This window comes from Musa acuminata, chromosome BXJ2-11, assembly GCF_036884655.1.
Source record: "Musa acuminata AAA Group cultivar baxijiao chromosome BXJ2-11, Cavendish_Baxijiao_AAA, whole genome shotgun sequence".
NCBI lineage: Eukaryota > Viridiplantae > Streptophyta > Magnoliopsida > Zingiberales > Musaceae > Musa > Musa acuminata.
The window spans coordinates 27,045,093-27,065,412 of NC_088348.1; the positions used below are offsets into that span (position 1 = coordinate 27,045,093).

Below are 20,320 nucleotides of genomic sequence, written 5' to 3' on the forward strand. Positions count from 1 at the left end.
GCTTTGCATCTATATTGACGTCGACACAGATGCCGAGCAACGAAACGGTTGCTTGACATTTGTATTGACGATCCTTTTGTCGCTTGACAACTGTGTTGATGTCGACGCAGATGTAAAGCGATGAAATGATCGCTCCGCATTTTGTATTGGTGTAAATACAGATGCAAAGAGGCTTTCATCTCTCTTCGTTGCTTTCCTCATTCACAACAATCACTTACGATCTCTAATGGCATCGTCGTCCATCGTCATCGATGCTATCGGTCACTACCAACTAGAATATTAAAAAAAAAAAATCTAATATTTTTATATTAATGTTAGTAAATTTAATGGTAAATAGATCTAGATATTTTATTTTTATAACTATAAAAATTTTAATATAAATTTTTTAAGTTTAAATATCATGTCTATTACATAGGATAATTTATAATTAACCTCATTCGTATCCGATGCTCTTCTTCGTTTTACACATGATAAACAACAACAACAATAAACATGGACTCGAGAAATGAAGACATGCTCAATATCATAAAATATATATATATATATACACATGATTTAGTGGGGAATAAAAATGACTCGGTCTTTATTAACCATCTAATTACATTTCAATAAATCCAAAAACCATGAACAGTTGACTTGGATTTATGTAGCTTCTGCTAGCATCGCCGATGGAGATCATACAAAGTTAGTTAAACTAAAGACACAAGAATGATATCAATTATTGGTCAGTAGGACAATGACAAGAAAGATTGACCTCAGTGGATAAACCCACCACAAGATCAATAATTGACTAAGCTTTTGTAGTCGCTTAGTGGGCAATGTGGATGGAATGGCATCAAGTCCAAATAATCTTTGTACTTTAATTCAAGTCTTTCGAGGCCAAATAAGATATGATGTGATCACTAAACATTGGCTGCTCCAGTTTTTTACTGCCACCCCATGCCATGCTAATAAAAGAACTCGTACAGCACACTAATAAACAAAGAGCTCTCGGAAGAGACGAAAGCATGATAACGATGACCAAGAAGCAGTCATCCTGTGGTGTTTCTGAGTCATGAATATTATTACGTCCATCACTTTGACGTGAAATGTGAGTCTGGTCTTTAAATAGCTGAACATGATTTTGATTCCCATCGTATTTATGTTTCGTCTGAAGGTGCCTTCTTTGTAGGCTTAGTGCCACAGGGAATCCTCCTCCTGCTCACAGAAACTAAAAGTATCTCCTGCAGCAGAATCAATGAACAGCAAAGCTTGTTTGATGTATAGTCCTGTGCGGTGTACACACACATTCAAATGTTACTTCCTCCTCACAGAAACGATGGAGGAATCTCCTGCAGAGATAAACCGATGAACTGTTTTGGCCATCTGATTCGCATCTGCTGGAGAAAACAACTACAACCATTCTACTAAGATGATAGTTACTCGTATGGTGCCATTTCACATCTCAGCTGAAATCTGCAGCGACCGGATAAGGATGGCCACTAAGTAAGCTACTGAACAACTTTTGCGCTGTAGTAGGTACTGTGGTCTGATGACACTACCTAACCTTATCTTCTCCAACACAGCTTTGTCTCCACGTTTAGTACGTGGGAAATAAGTCGTTGAAGCCCATTCTCCTCCATGAATACATGAGATTAAAACTAGGATAGTGTAATCCGAAATGATCCTTTTGATTTGGTTCGAACTAAACAATCTTTAGGTGTGATCGAGGGAGTTTCGGATACTCGATTTGATGTTGATCTACATAAAATATTTTAAGATAATAATGAAACGGAGTAAATATTTCAAGGAAACAGACATCGATTATGGTGGTTCGATTGATCTTCTATGATCGATTCAACCAGAAGATAGAATATTCTCCTTAGCATCTTATATGGGGATGAGGTCTGCTCAATTATTGATCAGGAGGACCATATCTATCCTCCTCATACTCGTGTTGAAATCTATGAGATCATTTTGATGTGGGCCTTTCTTTCTTTCGTGTAGGAAAAAGACTGGGTTTTGTTTGAACTTTGCAGACACTTCACATCTTTCACGCTCTTTCCATGGACCTTGTTTTGGTCCCAGAAATAGTGTGTGTGTGTGTGTGTGTGTGTGTGTATTAGTTTCTTACAGTTGCAGGTAAAGAACTGAAGCAGGAAAGAATGGCTGCGAGTGCTGCGGAAGACAACAAAACTGTGACCTGGAAATGTTATCTCCGCTGATCCATCTCTATGGGGCTGCAGCATCCCACGAGTCGTCCTCTTTTTATCTTCTGGTTCTGCGACTGAGCTCGTGAAGTGACCTGCAAGCCATCATCGATGAAGGTGATCCCCGAGAGCTATGCGTGCTCTCCTGCACAACGAGACGTGATTCGTGATGGCGACTCCATTGTCCCACGGACAGCGAGTTTAGTTTGATGGACAACCGCACGTGCGCGTCAAAATTCGTGCATATTTTGTTGAACTATGATCTACTATAATAATAATAATAATAATAATAATATATGACTTTGATGGACGACTTCACGTGTGCGTCAATATTCGCGCACATAAATACTAGCAGCAGTGATAGTAGCAGTCGTGTTGGATGAGAGTTCTACTTTGATGGACGACCGCACGTGTGCGTCAAAATTCGTGCACATAAAAATTAGTTGGAACTATGATCTACAACAATAAGAATAATAGTAGGATTGCTTTCATGGACGATTTCATGTTGCGTCAAGATTCGCGATATGCGCCAAATACTCGTATCGGAGATGCCAATCATACAATGTTTCGTCTGCTATAGCAACAGGCTCACGCATCTCACGTAGCTCCTCAGGATTCGCGCACTCCATGTTCATCCCTTTCTTTCTTCTAAAATATTTTCTTCTAAAATATATAGCATGGGCTTTCATTTCTGTTTTCTTTTATGATGATTGCAAATGTATGCTTCATATCAGCTAAAAAGTCTCACAAATCTACCAAAACCAATTAGTATACCAAATTTCTGTGACGATATGAATGTGAGTTCAATTCTCAGAATTCATGTCCATATGGCCGATAAACATGAAGATCATGACAAGGTATGTGTTCTTTGTTCACCCAAAATGGACGTGGCCTCAGTTGCTCCTCTTGCCTCGAGCTTGGCAGCAGCAGCAGCTCCTCTTCCGGCAAAAGGATCTCCAAGCACTGCTAGATTTGCAGAGTATGCACAGGAATTCACACAAAATTCTGCAAAGTTGAGATGATAAATTTGAAGTCACAACGATATGAAAGACGGAAATGATAATTAAATCAAGTTTCAAGTATATTTGACATGCACAGTTGCCAACTTAACCATGGTTTAGTTGATAATACGCAAAACCTAACTAAATGGTGTATATGAATAAATACTAATTTTCTAGTGTCACAAATGTTTCGGCTGTGATGCACATATGGTACGTTAGAGGTTTTGAGTAATTAATATGTAATCTACAAATCTGATTAATATTTATTGTGCGTATTAAATCAGATTTCTTCGACCGTCGAGAATATTGTGAAAGTTGTTGATTATTCTCAGAGAGATTTTAAAAGCTAATCAAGCTGTTGAGTGGCTTCTAATTAGAGGGGGTTGATCAACACAAGCCCAAGTCGAAATCCGGCATCTCAGTAGCTATTTTTCATCAAATCTTAACAAACCTTACTTATTTTCAAGGGGGAAAAAGCACAACCTAGCAGATCATTAGACTCTTTCTTCTCAATATGTGCCGTCTAGTGAGCTTGGCATATGAATTTAGTGCACAAAGGAGACTGAGATCAGACACAAAGTAAATTAGAGAAATAAATTATTAGTTCAACTTTGAAGTTTGATCATATCACAATTAAAAGCAATAGATAAACTTGTATGTATATAGAACAAGAATAAAGTGGGGGATACGAAGTCTACCGCTGGCCTTTTAAAGAGCTGAACCCAAGTGTCCATGGATGATGGCATGACCTTACACTCTCAGAACAACTCCATGGCATCACCTGACATTCTCTCTATATCTTCTTGTGTAAGGAGAGTCTTCTTGCCACCACTGCCTGCCTTATCATAGGGCTGGGCCATCCTCCGAAGGAACTACAACAACGCAAAGACCAAATTGAACACTATGAGATTCTAGTTAAAAGGCTGAATAAATGTAGTTTTGAACTATGTTTCCTCATGCAAGAATAAACATATATAATCTTTCTAGTGAATCAGCTACAAAAAACTAACCACAACTGAAGAGTTATTACTTAGGACTGAACATTAATGACGGTGAATTTGATTTTAGATCAAATAGAACTGATATTAAGGACCTCCAACGTGGAGGATAATTAGTGAATACTGCCAATACCATGGCTAATCGTATTGATTTAAGCTTATCATGCTATCAATAATGTCTTCTTAATTGTAGAAATTTCTAAGCTGGCATATAAAATTCAAGGATTTGTTTAAGAAAATCAGAACCTAAGATCGATGCTAAAACACTTGATACATTATGGGAAAATGCAGGAACATACATAGAACTGCAGAAGACATTATCTATAAGGGTTCACAAGTACAACAATAAAGGTGACAGTTTTCCACTCACGCAATGAATAAAAATTTTCTCAAGTACAACTATCAAATCGCAGGAGACAATTCTCCACCCATATCCCTGGGAAAAAGAAAATACCTTCAAAAGCAAATACTGGAGAACATATCAAATCAGTAACATACCTCTCGTGCTATATGCAAAGCCATGTCTGTGCTTAGGTTGAGGTGTGCATCACGTAGATGTGACAGTATCCATCCAGGTAACTTAGAGCGTTTGTCATGACGACTATATCTGCACAAAGAAAGATTAAGATATGTTAATCTGCTAGTAAGAAATCTAGAAAACATTTCAGATATATGAATCAGAGCCATTAATTGTCATCAAACTAAAATATGAATGATTATAGGCATATGCTATGTTCTTGAAGAACTCCCATAGGTCGCCCCAGTAAGAAAGACATCCTGAGTCTTGTTATTTTCACTTGAGATGATGTGACCAGACAAATGTAACATTTTTTTTTATAATGAAAATCACTATATAAATCATGCATAAATCAAATGCACATACGAGTATAGAAAACTGATAAAACTGGTTTACCAATAGAATATTCATTGAGTAGACATCACAAGGAGTTATCCTGCAGTCTATGCATGTATATACATGAGTGCATGTGATAAGTGGAAAGGGCCTCTGAACATAATAGCAGGTATACTTCAGGAAGGAGGAATAGCAATGGCCATATAATAATAGAAAAGGAAAGTAGAAGTCAGTTAACAAGAAATATAGAAAAAGGAAGGAAGAAATGAAGTCTAGTTTCCTACAAGAAAAATCAGTCATACGTCATCACTCTGTCTAATAAGATAACTTAGAAAAGCCTTTTTTTTATTTTTTCCAAACTTTTAAAAAACCAAGGAATTAAGCAAGCCAACCTTCACAATAGATGTTGTCTTTTCATAGAGAGAACATATTTAATTTTTTGAATTTGGAAGCAAATTCAGATCGATATGAAAAACAGTGTCAAAACTAGATTTTCTGAAATTATTCTCCAGGATAGGCAACATCACAGTTCCAAGTGTTTAATAGTCCCAATGGTCGCACAAGGAGCCAGTGCTGTGTAACCAATAACTGGAAAAAACCTTTCTCAGGTATCTAGTTAACCAAGCAAACTATTGAACTTCGATGTGTATGCATAATTAAGCGCTTCTCATGGAGATACTAGGAGTCCTAGTATGAGAAACTTGCGATCTTTAGAAGAGAGGTGTCAAGCCCTGTCTCTTTAGGAAAGTCTACCAACCATTGGTGTCTGTTTTCTACAAAATAAAATTTTCTCCTAACCAACTGAATCTACAAAAGAAGAATACTCTTTTACAGTTCCGGCTGATTTTTTTTTTTCTCACAGCTACAGTCAGAGCAACTGGTGCAGTGCGGTGGGACAAAAAAAACATAATTTGGCCACATAAAGTTACCAGTTGGCAACAATCATCAACTCTCCGACTGATTTTCTTACTTATGGAGGAATAAAGGTGATTTCCGTATTTATAGCATAGTATATACATATGTTTATTAAACTCTTGACAACCTGTGTTTTTCGCCAAGCGGAAAACATGCCAAGAGATATCTAGCTGTCTCAACTTGTTTGGCTCACTCTCACTGGATTTTTGTTCCTCATTTTGAAATCTCTGATATCTCGAAGTCAAGACTATATCATGATATGCTTCTTTGATTCCCCAATCTTAAGCACATAAAGTCACAACAGTGATTTAAAATGCGTTAGGCGCCAATGTCCCAAAACGCCTGAGGCGCTAGGCACTCGTCCGAGTAAAACGAGGTGCTCTAAAATATAAAAATATATAATATAATTAATAAATAAAATTATTTAAATAAAATATGATATTAAATTAAAAAACAAAGATTAGCAATGTTAAAATCTAAATAGTATATTATTATTCTAATAAATAAAGATTATTTTGAACAGTAATTAATAATCTACTGTTAATAGTATATTCACTATTAACAGTAATAGGAAAGTGTAGAGACCGAAGAAGTCGGCGGTGAGAAGTTTTGTAGGCAATAGACAGCAACAGCGTCGTGTCGTGGATAGCAACAAGCAGTGGACAGCGATAGCAGTAGCGGATAGCAGTGACAGACAACGGACAACAACGAAAGTTGAGGAGACTCGATCGACAATAGAGGAAGACTCAGAGGCAGCGAGAGAAACTATCGGCGGTGGAGGCAGAGGGAGAAATCGTCGGCGGTGAACGTAGAGGGAGAAATCGTCAGCGGTGGAAACAAAAAGAGAAGCGTGCATAGGGTTGGGAGTCGGGGTCACGCGCTGATATAACTATGTGCATTAGTTGGTTCAATCGAACCAACTAACGCAAATTTAAGCAGTTCGGTCGCCTTATATCAACCGAGCGCTCGCCTTATATCAACCGAGCGCTCGCCCGAAGCACCCAGCACCTGGGCTAGGGTGAGCGCCCAACAGCACCTCATTGAAGCGTGCCGCCTGGCCCTTAAACGAGGCGCTTGGGCCTCGTCTCGCCTTGCTTAAGAGCTTAAGCAAGTGCCCGAGTGCCTTTTTAAATCACTGAGTCACAATGCCCAAAAAAGTTTACATTTGTTTGAATGAATCATGAGTCTGCTATGATAAAGATGCTTGTTCTGAGGTATTTTTGTTCCAGAATTATGAATCTACTAAAAGTCCAATTAAGAAAACAAGAGTAACTCTAGGTATATATCTCCTTATCTGGTTAGTTTCAAGTACCTCTTCTTTCATTTCAATCCTCTTCTCCTTCTATTCTGTAGTCTACTTTTCTACTTTATTCCTTTTAGTATTTTCACACAATCTAAAACTATAAAAAAATAAAGAAATTAATCGAAAAAACCAATGAGATATAATACCTTTTGTCAGCAAATATCATCATCCCATAATCTGCTTTAGAACGAATTACACGGCCAACACATTGTGCAGCTTGCCTCTGTTCCAAGACACAATACAACCTAATTATACTATGGTTTTTCTCGGAATAGGCCTGGACAAAGGATCAAGATGGACATACCAATGCGTCGAAAGTGAGAAAATCACCCTCTTTTATCTGAAAGGTCTCCCGCAAATACTCTAACCTAGCTAGCAAAATCCTGTAATAGAAAAAAAAATGGAGCTGTATAAATCCCTAGACAACACCAAACTAACAGAAATCAAGAATATACTAATCAGACATGATTATATGGCAAGTTAAAAAATTGATACTACACAAAGCCCATGTATTGAATAAGAAATAAGAGACTGTTTCCTTCAACCCTTGGCTTGCTACATGTGCCACAGAGATAAAACACCATTAATATTTTTTGTTCCTTTGTTGACATAAATGTTCATTCAACAAATTTAGAAATGCAAAATCCCATCTGGCTATCTAAGAGGCATGGTCTTGGTGACATGAATACACTAAAGTATTAGTTCTCTCCCTATCCACCAATCTGTCTCAATTTCATACACGGAACAAAAGAACCCAGACCACCCACTTAAATAGGCCAATCTGATCAAATAGTGAAGTGATTAGGATTGTTGGCAAAGGTTAATATCAAGCAGTAGTATGAAATTAAAACTAAAGATTACCTGCTAAGTGTGTACTGGAAAGGAACCCCAAACATGATAACAAGTCTGCCATAATGACGATCAAAGTCTATACCTTCCGCCACCTTGCCCCTGCAATATAGCATTTGTCCTCAGAAGCAGATGAAGCCAACTCTTGATGTTGAGCTTCCATACACATATATCAACAAGCTTGCACAACACATTAAAAAAAGAAAAACATATCATGCAAAGATCTTAATCAGATAATTACGAAATACCAGCAATATTGATCCCAAAGATCCAGTAAAGTGACTAGGTTTTAGCCACAAAGGAGTTAAAAAGACTACCACAATTACTACGGCTTCATTTGGCTCCAATCTAATTCATTCAGTTTCTACTCGTAACCAGGTAGATTGGGCTTAAAAGATAGCCAAATAATTGGAGCAAAAAGTTCTAAACTAAGGTTTTGGCTTTTGTAGATATCCCTATCTTAAGTGTTAACTACAAACAACCCCTGGCTAATCTATCTTTATTATTTGTTCCACAAGAACACCAATAGCTGAAAAATCCCAACTACAATCAATCATCATTTTAGAATATCAAAGTCTTATTAACCCTTCTCTTCAGCTAGTGTGCTTTATGATCTTAATTGAATTTGTAATGAACTAGAAGCTATTTGTTCACTCAGCAACCTCCTAGAGTTCCTCTCAGCATTAAAGTTTTCGCAGATGCGGCTATCAGCTAACTTCTTATTCTAAATATCCAACAAATATCTTTCCTTCAATCTTTATTAAATATCCAACACTATGCATCTAAGAAGTGTCAAGAAAGCTTATTCACATTGTTGCCCCATCACCATAATTGCTCTCACCTAATAAAAGATTCACTGAAAGTTGAGCTCTAGTTTATGACCCAGAATCAACATTCAAGTACAAGCCAAACTGCTAAAACTTTGAACAAGCTCAAAACTGAAGACACATCAAGAACCGAGAAAAGGCAAGTTATCTTGACATGTAATTGTAGGCAACATGTCCTATCTCATATACCAACTGTCTAGAATCTCTCTCAGCATTAGAGTCTCTGCAATTGGTGGCTATCGACTAACAGGTCCTTATTAAAGCCTACGTACAGGCAAGCATATTTCTTTGGATCTCTCAAGTCCCTAACACTATGCATCCAAGTAGTATCAACCTTCATACTGTTTCCTTGTAGACACGATTGTTCTCACCTTACAAAAGCTTCACTGGAGACTATGCTGTAGTTTATGAACTGAAATCAACATTCATTTGAAGACTAAACTGCAAAACCCATAAATTTCCAAAGCTCAAGCCATTTCAAGAGCTTAAAATTAGCAAGTTATCTAAGCAAGCTATCTTATGATATCTTTCATACATCTATACAGAAATGTGCTATGAAAAAAGCCAAAATTACCATGTAAAAGTTTAAACCTGCAACCAACATCACATGGACCTCATACCATCCAAAACACACAACAGTACAAAGATTAAAGGATCAACTCTCAGCCCAAGCATATACGTATTGCATAAAATATTCTCTCTCAAAAACATCTAGTTAGCCTACAAATTTGAACATACATCAGAATATTGGATCATAACATTACAAAATTCCACATACTCAGTTTGCTGGTAAAACTACAATATGGGTCTATTAATGGTCAAATTTCAAAGATAGAAAATAACACCTTTCTGATACATTTTCCTGATTACTTTGGTATGTTTATCATGATCTTAATATGCTTATTTCATGTGTTTCCCAGAAATAAAAGAAGTAAAAGCAACATTTACCTTGCAGTTCCTTTTACATTGGAGATAAACTATATACATTATGTTCCAAACTCTCACTCGTTGCAAGGCTTGTTTGCTGCAGTTATCCTAGAAAATGCTTATGGATTTTATATATCATAACATGCTTATAGGATGCATATATATGAACAATTTCAGACTTCACCATCACCATGGTTCCACCAAATGGTCATGTAGAATATGGTGCACGAAGTAATGAAAAAATTTTATGCAATAGATTCGTAGCAAGTGAAACAATTATTTCAATGTGTAAGAGATAATGTATACATCAATGATCATCTTGTATGAGCACAATCCTTTATTTAAGAAGAACAAAACCACAACTTGAACCAGTTGATACCAAGATACACATGTAAAATTGCAGGACAGGATTAGCGGAACCTTGATTGAACACCCACGATTCACTAGTTGATTAGACGGTTGTAAAAGCTGACGTATATCAGAAACACTGAGGAAGAAAAAAAGATCATGAGATTAGAAGTACCTAGCAACAGAAAAAAAGACAGCCCCTCTTCCACAGTCACAAGCCCTTCGATAGTTATCGAGAGCTAATGTAGTCTCTACTACATCTTGAGTTTCAATGAAAACTAGTTTATGTTGCATCACATCCTGAAGAAGAAACTTGTCAGTCATTTTATTTAGTGAGGTTCTTTGTTTTGTAACAGTCAAATGATCACCTGCAATATTCCCATTTCGTTCCAACTGTTGACAATGCCATCCATATAGGAGTAACTGACAAAGAAACAGACAATACCATCTGGAACAGCAGCAACCATTTCCAGCAGTAGCCGTCCATAATTCCTCACAACACCAGGATCACTACGCATGTCAAACTTTGTGCTTACAGGTAGCTGATCACTGGAACATTGAGCATCAACTTACAGTAAGGATTTGTTGTACAAAGAAAAGCAAGAATCCAAAATGTTCAACAACAAAAACAACCAGTCATAAGGTCACAAATTAAAAATGTCCAAACATGCAAAAACAGAAGATGAAGTACTATTAGTGATTTTAGAGGGAATTCCTTTAGCACTGTCAAAGAACAATATCAATACACACACACATATACACACATACATATGGAGCCAAAAGTTAGGCAAACTTTCATACTTAGATAAGTATAGAGTACAATTGATTCACACAATATCACATTAGACCAAGTCTATAGCAAAGCATAATATTAGGATATTGAATTATACCTTCCACGAGTTAGAACCATCGGACATATGCAATCTCTTGTCAAAGACATTGTAAAACTTCGACTTATGACTGGGTTGAAATTCAGAAGACGAGGGTAGAGATCAATTGGGCTTAGAGTCCCAGAAGTAATTACAACTGACTGGAAGCGTTCAAAGACAGGCTTTATAGCAAGTGAAGCATCATGACAGCTGAGCTGCAATTACAAATAATGATGGGTGAATATGCCAAAACTCATTAGATGTTATATGCAATAAAACAAAAACCAAAGAACTAGTCACCTGCAGCACAGGATCAGGAATATGAGGCATTCGCTCATCAAACGGTTCGATGATTATTGAAAAGCCTCGTGTATATGTTCCAATTAATGTTGCAAAGTCACAAATTGTCTGGATGTGCAAGAACTCATCCGTGTCAGTTATTTCAAGCGTAAGCATGAGAGAGTGCAAGCGATCATAGCAGAATCTAAGCATTTTTTGATCAATTCCAGCCTGGGAATTGACAGAAGCAACAAAGGCTACAGGCCCTTCTGTCTCAACATTTTCAGTTTGTAAACGCCCTTTCAGGTATTGTACTAGTCTTCTTAAAACAGAGAGGAAATGTTCTGCTCTCCTGATATTTCCAGGCACAGCCTCCTTCAAAATATCATCAGGCAAGGCAGGATTCGCAAGCCAGGCATCAGTTACTTCAGGAAAAGAGGGGATATTATTACCATCAGTTAACAATAGTTCTAAGAATAGATCAGATGGAATTTGGAACAATAAGACCATACATACTGGGTAAACTTCCTCTTTGTGCCAAACCTTCTACAAGACGGTTGTATTCTGTACGCAGTCTGGTAGCATCTGTCGCCTTGAACCTTCCTACCAAATTGAGCTTTCATTTCATCAAGTAATAATTTGATGTCTAAACAATGCAGGGATGAATTCAGTCAAACATAATATGAACGAAACCTTTTTTTTTCCTTTCCTAATTTCAGACCAGAAGAGGTAGAAATCAATTTTTTTATATCTAAAAAACGGGGCTGCAAAGCAAGAAGCAACAATCAGCATCCTACCCATTATTGCTAAAATTTTAAGAATGGAATCCACGAAAACCAAGAAATGAGGTGAACAAAATGGAAATGAATGTTTTCCGAAGCTCATTGATGAATCATCAATCCAAAGAAACACTAACAGAGCATTTAATAAAATCTCTAGAATTTCTGACAAGTTATTATATTGTGATATAAAATGTGATATGGTTGGCAAATATATATACAAAAAACGAAAGGAACATTGGATAGAGGTTGATGTAATAATAGAGGAGAAAGGGAATTTTTTTTATGAAATGAACAGAAATCAATTTCTTCAGATCGTGTTTTCTTTTTTTATTACTATGGTGGAATCCATGTTTACATCATTTCGTCACTTAACAAACTCCTTTTTCATCTTCCAAATAATCATATTACGTGCTCAATGAAATCCATCCACAGCATACACTCTGTCTTGTAGATAGTTGGTGAGGCGGGAAATCATTAAAACGAGAAAGAAAAACTTTGGAGTACCTATCGATCTCCTGGACCATGCGGTTGAGATTCCTGGTGGCGCCTTCCAGTGTCTGCCGCCGAATGCTAACGCTGAGGGCCTCGATACACACGTTGTCAATGTTATGGGCCTCATCGAACACGACTACGCATTCCCTCTGCATCTCTTTGGAGATGATGCTGGCGACCTTAGGGTCGAGCAAATACTGGTAGCTGTAGACCACGATATTGGCATACCGTATGGTCTGCCGGGCGAGGTAGTAGGGGCACCAGCCATTGTCCCTGCCGAAGGCGCGGAGATCCTGGAGCGTGTACACACCGGGGGGGAGCATGACGGAGGCATTGGATGAAGAGGCGGCGCGGTCGAAGCCCTCGAAGAAGGAGCAGGTGGGGACGGCGGGGTCCTCTGCGGCTGCGGCGCGGACCCAGCTGGCGGTGAGGCGGCGGCAGGCGGAGTCGACGGAGTCTCGGGAGGCAGCGGAGACGATGGTGGGGTTGATGCATAGGTTCTTGCGGGAGGAGAGGCCTAGGGCGAGGAGGGAGCGGCGGAGGTCCGGGGGAACGTGGGAGAGGAGGAGGCGAAGCTCGGCAAGGGTCTTCTCCATCTCGTGGACGGTGCGGGTGCAGTAGAGGAGCTTCAGCGGGCGGTCGCCGGGGCGGGAGAGGGAATAGCTGGCGATGAGGGAGAGGAGGGCGACGGTCTTGCCGGTGCCGGTGGGCATCTCGAGGAGGCAGTGACCACGGGCGTCGAGAGCTCGCTTCAGCTCCACCATGTACTCGTACTGCTCCGGGTAGATGTGCTCGTAGGGGAAGTACACCGTCACATCCTCGATCTGGAATTTCATGGCTGCTGCTGCTGTTGCTTTTGCTTCCCCCTCCTCTCCGCTTCCCCTCTCCCACCACGACCGTGCTAATTGCTTCTCGGTGATGCCGCGAGCGGCTTAATTAGGGTTGAGAGAGAAGTGGCCGGCCCAGTTTATTTTGAGCCGTGATAGAAACGGTTCGACCCCATCTAACCCGAAACATTCACATTAATATTTTGGTTTCTTAAGAATTAGCTCATTTTCTCTATGAATCTAAAGCTCTTTGTACTCATCAAGTTAGATATAATGGAGAATACTCTTTCGACATTTATTTTCTTTTTTCTATGTTTATTTCTTGATGTTTTGAAATATGGAATGGAATCTAATTTTCACCATCCAACATAATCAATCACTCTTATCAATTCATTTTTAATGTTTCTCCTTTTACACTAATTAAATATTAGACATTAATTTTTTGCCTCTTGTGATTGGAAATTATTTTTTTAATTAGCATTTTAAATAATAATTGAATTATGGTCTGCATATTAAACACTTTTGTTAATCTTAAGGAAAATAAATTATCATATCTTATATCTAATAATAGTTGATACAGTGAACTATTAACTAAATCTTTTAGTTAATAACTATATCATATCTTATATCTAAATTTTTTCATCCATACAATATCACAACTTTCTCCCCTAATTATGATCGTTGTTGGGTTTGAAATATTGATCTAACAGAGCAGCCTAATAATAATTTCATTCCTAGAAATAGATAATTTGTAATATGCTTTTGAAGTAATTTATATTCTTTTTTTTTAACGAAAATCTATCAAAAATAAGTACAAATATCACAATCTTAATCATTTTATATATACATGTACAGCATAGTATCATAAAAATATATACGAATTAGATATTTTGTAATTGATTAATGGATGATAAAATTACGTTAAAGGTTATTTTTATTTTAAAAAAAGGCATATTTAATTTATTTTAGATAATTATATTCAGTTGATACTTTGCTTCGACGTTTGTTTAAAAGCATAATATTAAAGTTTAATGATCTTTCTTAATATGAATAAAGTGTAACATTGTCTTACTAAGCATCTCAAGCTTAAGATTGTTAAGGTCTGATGTGTTGGGAGTTAAATGGCTGATGACTGGCGAATTGATGTTGTTATACTCGTATCTTATGGATTATAATAGTTGCATTAGTTCAAATCCAGTAAGGAACAATCTTTCCTTGATACAGCTATATTTATAGTGAGCTTTAGAGATTTAATGTAACTACAAATTGTTGGAATATCACTTTTGTTGTTGGATATAAAGACAATAATCAATGTAAGCTAGTTTTATTGAAATTTTGGAAAGCCAAAAAAAGTTCAATCCATTAAGTAGAATATCACCATATGAACAGCTTCTCAGGAAATAAAGAGCAGTCAAACCATCATTGGAGATCACTGATATGAGACTAGTATTAGATTAGTGCATCTATAACAAAACTTTCAAGTAATAATGGAGGCTTGAACAAAATATTTTGGCACAACATCATGCACCGATCAAACGAGCCTCATTGCCACAAAGCGAAAAAAATACAATCATCTGTTTCCCAAATATATATAGAGAACAAGAATTATTTCAGCAGCTCAATCTGCAATCCGGTCTTTGATGATAGTTTGCATGGTCTTGATGGAGATTTTTTATGTTTATTATATACTATAGTGATTCTGCACCTACTGTTTAGGTGCTGTCACTGGTGCAAGGAGCATTGGTGCAGCGACAGACAGGTCGGCCAGAAGCATGCCATCCATTGAAGCCGCGTTCCAGAACCATAACCTTGTTGATTCCTGCATCTTCCTTCACCTCCGTTAAATAGTCCAGAAACATGTGCGCACAGGATGGCCCACGCACCTGCAAAATCATAATACTAAAGCACATGAGATCTAGCAACTTCGATTGACACAATCAGAAGAACCAATGTAGAATTTCCACATTTAACACAAATAAGTGCAGCTTATCCAAGTAAAGGATTTAAATGCTCAAAGAAAACATTGTTTGTGAATGGTAATCGGGTATATGAAATAATTCAGATTCTAAGAACAACAATGAGAATGTTAAAAATCAAGATAAGTTGCAACAGTAGCTAAGAAGAACAAAAACAACGACAAAATCGTAAAATCTCAACTATTAATGGTCTGCTACTTAAACCTTTATCGTATTGAGGTATATAAGCAGTTACATTATGCTTTTAAACAAACATCGAAGCAAAATATTTCATTTTATCGAAGTAATACTTAATTGTTCACGAATGAAAATATTTCTTTTCTTATCTTTCTTAGTAATTCCGCACATCCACCTCAATATTCTTATCTCAATAACGCAAAATTTTTATATATTTCGTTTCTTAATGATCCAACACTCATACCCTTGAGCATTTTTTATCAAACAACCGTCTAATTAATTTTTTTTTAACTTGAAGGTACTATCACACAAGGCTCCTGAGTACTGACAACCATTGCTATTTCAAGTATCCATCAATCTCTTCATCTCGTTAAACAATTATAATGCTAGTTATTTGTCCGTGTGCTAAAAAGGTGTTGAGCAAAATATCTTAATGGTTAGACTAAATGCAAGTGTCAATTCTTTCAACTAGAGAGAATGAGCATAATAGACTATACAGAAGAAAGACATTTAGGCCGACCAGCAATTCCAAGAGAAACTCAACATGTTGATAATTAGACTATGATGGTTTGGACAAATTAACAACCATAGGTGACGACCATAGACTGGAGCAGCAGACAAAGACATTTAGGCAACCAACAATTCCAAGAAAATCTCCACATGTATATAGTTCTTGATAATTGGACTAAATGACGGTTTGGTCGAGTTGACAACAATAGGTGAAGGATATGTAAGCAAAGTTCTTAATTATATAAATGAAGAAGTTTTGTCTATCACTAATGCAGTAGTAGGGCACACCAGAGTTGAGCAATCTCTTTCATAAAGAAACTTCAAAAGCAAGCTTAGCAGCACAGATTTTCCCATTTTTATGTCATAAGTTCAATTGCGATTATTCATATGAACGTGAAGGGCTTCTCCGTCGATAAGATAAGCATGACTAAGACATCATGAAGAAAAAGTGCTTCATACCACTTGATGTGATCTCATTATAAGGGACTAGTTTGTCATTTCATAATACCTAATAGCCAGAGTAAGTGCCATCTATGATCTAACATAGAAATAACACTACACAAGTGCTATAGATTTAGCGTAAAGTTTTTTGAATAATAATGGAAAGGGAACAGTAATCAGTTACAAAGCAACTACACCTAAGTATGCAATCCATTTATGATCAAATATATGGAAAGTCTGCAATAACTTCAGCAGAATGCTGATAACCCGATGCATGACATGTTGCCATAGAAGCATCATTCTTAACTATTTGAAACAAATCAGAGTAGGCATAACACCAGTTAAGAATTATACAAATTGTTTAACTTGTGAATATAAAGCCAAAAGAAAATTCAACTGCAATGAATGCAAATAAAAAGACCTGCAAACCATTGAACCAGAGATGATATTAACAAACCCTGTGAAACCTAGTGGCATCATGAAAACTACAGGCATCCGTATTAAGGATTTTTTTATTTTGTTAATGCTTACAGTAGTTTTTACTAGAGTACGCTCCAATATTTAAATTCATTCTGTAACAAAAGTGTGTAAATAGGTTAGGCAAGGACCACTAAGTTTTTCTGCCCATCAATTTCCTTCTTGTTTGCACATGGATGTCCTTAGGCTTGAAAACAGATTTGAAGTCCAACTACACAATTTTTTTAGAATGTGTACTAGGTTGAGTTCGTAATCACTAAAAGGATATGAAGGTGCAGCCTAATGCACGAGACACCACCCAGTATGCTCAGAGGACTAAAAAAAAAAGAGGTTGTTTCCATGATGCAAACCTTTATCACTTTAGGTCACAGAAAAGCACCCTTACCATGGGCACCAAGGCTTATCCACTAATCATTAAAATGAGAACAAATAAAAAAATGATCTATCATAAATTTTTTTGATAGGATGACCACTAGACCCAAAAGCTTAAATTGCTAGAAAAAAGCCTAACATAAACTTAAACCCTGAGATCCCCTCTCACATGCAAGTTGGGTTAGGTTTGACGCAATTGGGTGCAAGAAAAAGAGGAACAAACATTACACAACTACTCATTTATGCGTGAATCAAACACTAGGTAAAATAAACGGCCTGTTTTAATACCATAAGAAGATATATTGGGTAATTCATGACCCATACAAGTTCTATGTGTTGGACTTGGGCTAGTCCACCTGCACTAAACGTGAGGGAGAGTGTTAAGAATATAAATGAATATATTTCTATCTCATCTAATAGTTTCAGCTTTTAGATTGAATGACAGTAATAAAATAGTTTAACAATTTAATCTTTAGGCCATGTTTCTCTTCTTCCAGCACCAAACAGACGCCGCAATACCTTTCAACCAATGAACCTACTCTATAGAACCCTAAAGCAACATACCAGAGCATCATTTTGCCTAAGCAAGATGTAGCACTTCCAACGCTAAAAGCTAATATAGAAAAAAGGCCCAGAAATCTGAATCAGTAAGCTGGCCAGAAACAACTCCCAAACAGAAATCAAAATCCCCAATCACTCATCCCTTTTGATTCCTCATCAACCAAATTAGCTTTTCAGCTGTTCGATCTTAATCACAGCTCATAGCAAGATCAAGACGGCCCAATTCGAGGAGCCTCTGTGCCGGCCATCAAATCGCTGGACCAAATCAAATCGAAGAAATCAAACGGACGCACAGGCTTCCAGCGACCAAACAAGCGAGAAAGAGGGCAAAGGTGAAGGGCGGAAAAGACAACCTTGCTGAGGGCGCAGTGGAAGACAAGGGTGTCCTTGCCCTTGACAGCCTGCAGCAGGTCAGGCATTCGCTCCCCGAAGGTGTCGCTGGCGTAGTGAAGCGACCCCGCGATGTGGGCGTCGTAGCTCCTCTCCTCGTCCCTGCGCCGACACCCATGGAGGAGTCAACCATTCCACGATCCGCCAAGACGGATCACGATATCATCCACCGTGTTTGTTTAGCGCCACCTACCTGACGTCGACGATGGCCACGCGGGGATTGCGAGCGATGGCGATGAGCTGAGAGGCCGTGATGTATGTGAGGCTCCTCGCCATCCTCTCTCCCTCGCTCTCTCTCTCTCTCTCTCTCTCTCTCTTGTGCTGGGGGCTTTCTTGGGTAGCTTGGGATTCATCAAGAACTGGAGGTCCGTCACGCTTTGAGATTCGTGCAGATTGGAAATACCCCTTGAAAAAAGAACAGCTTAAAGTATTCTTATTTTTTGTTTTATAGAATATCTTCGTCCAATATAATAAACTTTGGTTTTGTAAATAAAGAATTCCTTCACATAATGTTGTGATCACAAAAAATTGGAGGGTCGTGGTGAATAATTTCTAAATAATGATTGGGATTTTTTTTTTGTTGATACTTCTTAAAAATATGAAATAGAAAAGAATGATGCAGGATGGAACAAAAATTAGAAAATTAATTAAATAATTTTATTTTAGAAATAATTATCATATCATACTAAAAATGGTTTCTTATTTTTTATTTTAAATACTATATATATATATATATATATATATTATATTGAGTTATAGGTAGATGGAGGGTGACTTGGAGCTCTTTCTTTCACAATAACGATTATATGTCCGATGATGATTGATTGTTAATGTATTTTCTATTATTTGTCTCCCCCAATATATATTTCGGGATTCTTATTAGAGGGGTGTGATGTTTAATTTATCCGACAAACCTATTGTCAACCTGTCCCTTTGTAACATTAAAAAGACATGTTAGCGCGGGTCAAGTTTTCTCAATCCACATGCCTCATGCATACTTTGCCTTGTACCTCAATCGTAATGGATTCATTTTGGCAAGGGTCAAAATTTTCTAATTCATATGTCTCGGGTACATTTTATCATGTGTCTCCACCGTCTCCACCGTAGCATATTCATCTTGGTGTGGGTCGAGTTTTCCCGACTCACACACCTCATGTGCATTTCGTCTTACGTCTTTATCATAATAGATTCATCTTGGCGAGGGTCGGGTTTTCCCAACTAACATGCTTCAAGCACATTTCCCCTATGCTTACACTATAGGGAGTTCATCTTGGCACAGGTTGGGTTTTCCCGATTCACATGCCTTGGACACATTTTGTCCTATGCCTCACCATAGTGAATTCATTTTAGCACTTGGATTTTCCTAATTCACACACCTGGGCATATTTTTCCTTACGTTTTCACTATAACAGATTCATCTTAATGCAAATCAAGTTTTTCATACTCACACACCTCGAGCATATTTTCCTCAACATCGCCACCATAGTTGGGTTTTCCTAACTCACACATCTTATATACATGTTCCCCTGAACTTTTATCGTTGTGAATTCATCTTGGTGCGGGTTGGATCTTCTTAACTCATATGTCTCAAGCATATTTTGCCTTACACTTATGCCATAGTAGATTCATCTTGGCGTCGGTCGAGTGTTCTTGACTCACATGCCTCAACTCACATGACTCAAAGTTCCTCTTCATAGGTTTTGTGCGACGATTAATGCATGAGAAAACCACAAAACTGAAAACCACATATTATGATAGAAGTGTTATCTAGGGAAATCATATATCCCTAAAATTTTCAGGTCCAATAGAGAGAATGAAGGAGAACTTATAGAGGTATTATAGGAGAATGAAGTGTTATAGGATCACCCTCTCCACTTCCGAAGCCAAGGAAAAGGAGAGGAGGCTGAGGAGAATAAGAGGCGCGACCACCAGAAGTTCTAGCCGTGAGGTTCCTCCT

General features: G+C 37.7%; 2 protein-coding genes across 2 annotated transcripts; both read right to left on the reverse strand.

Annotated features, from left to right (window-relative positions):
* Nucleotides 1-2,942: 2,942 nt before the first annotated feature.
* On the reverse strand, nt 2,943-13,622 carry LOC135626537 (general transcription and DNA repair factor IIH helicase subunit XPD-like). The gene is made up of 12 exons (XM_065131928.1): nt 12,645-13,622; nt 11,875-11,957; nt 11,380-11,783; nt 11,101-11,294; nt 10,579-10,759; nt 10,386-10,510; nt 8,121-8,210; nt 7,564-7,642; nt 7,406-7,482; nt 4,687-4,795; nt 3,889-4,062; nt 2,943-3,194 (listed from the first exon to the last, which is right to left on the reverse strand). The coding sequence occupies exons 1-11, from the start codon at nt 13,466-13,468 to the stop codon at nt 3,949-3,951; spliced, it is 2,280 nt and encodes a 759-aa protein (XP_064988000.1). The 5' UTR covers nt 13,469-13,622; the 3' UTR covers nt 2,943-3,194; nt 3,889-3,948.
* A 1,259-nt stretch (nt 13,623-14,881) lies between these two features.
* Nucleotides 14,882-18,718, reverse strand: LOC135627274 (arsenate reductase 2.2-like). The gene is made up of 3 exons (XM_065133297.1): nt 18,557-18,718; nt 18,327-18,465; nt 14,882-15,342 (listed from the first exon to the last, which is right to left on the reverse strand). Exons 1-3 carry the CDS (start codon nt 18,637-18,639, stop codon nt 15,172-15,174), a joined length of 393 nt encoding a protein of 130 aa, XP_064989369.1. The 5' UTR covers nt 18,640-18,718; the 3' UTR covers nt 14,882-15,171.
* Between the last annotated feature and the right edge of the window lie 1,602 nt (nt 18,719-20,320).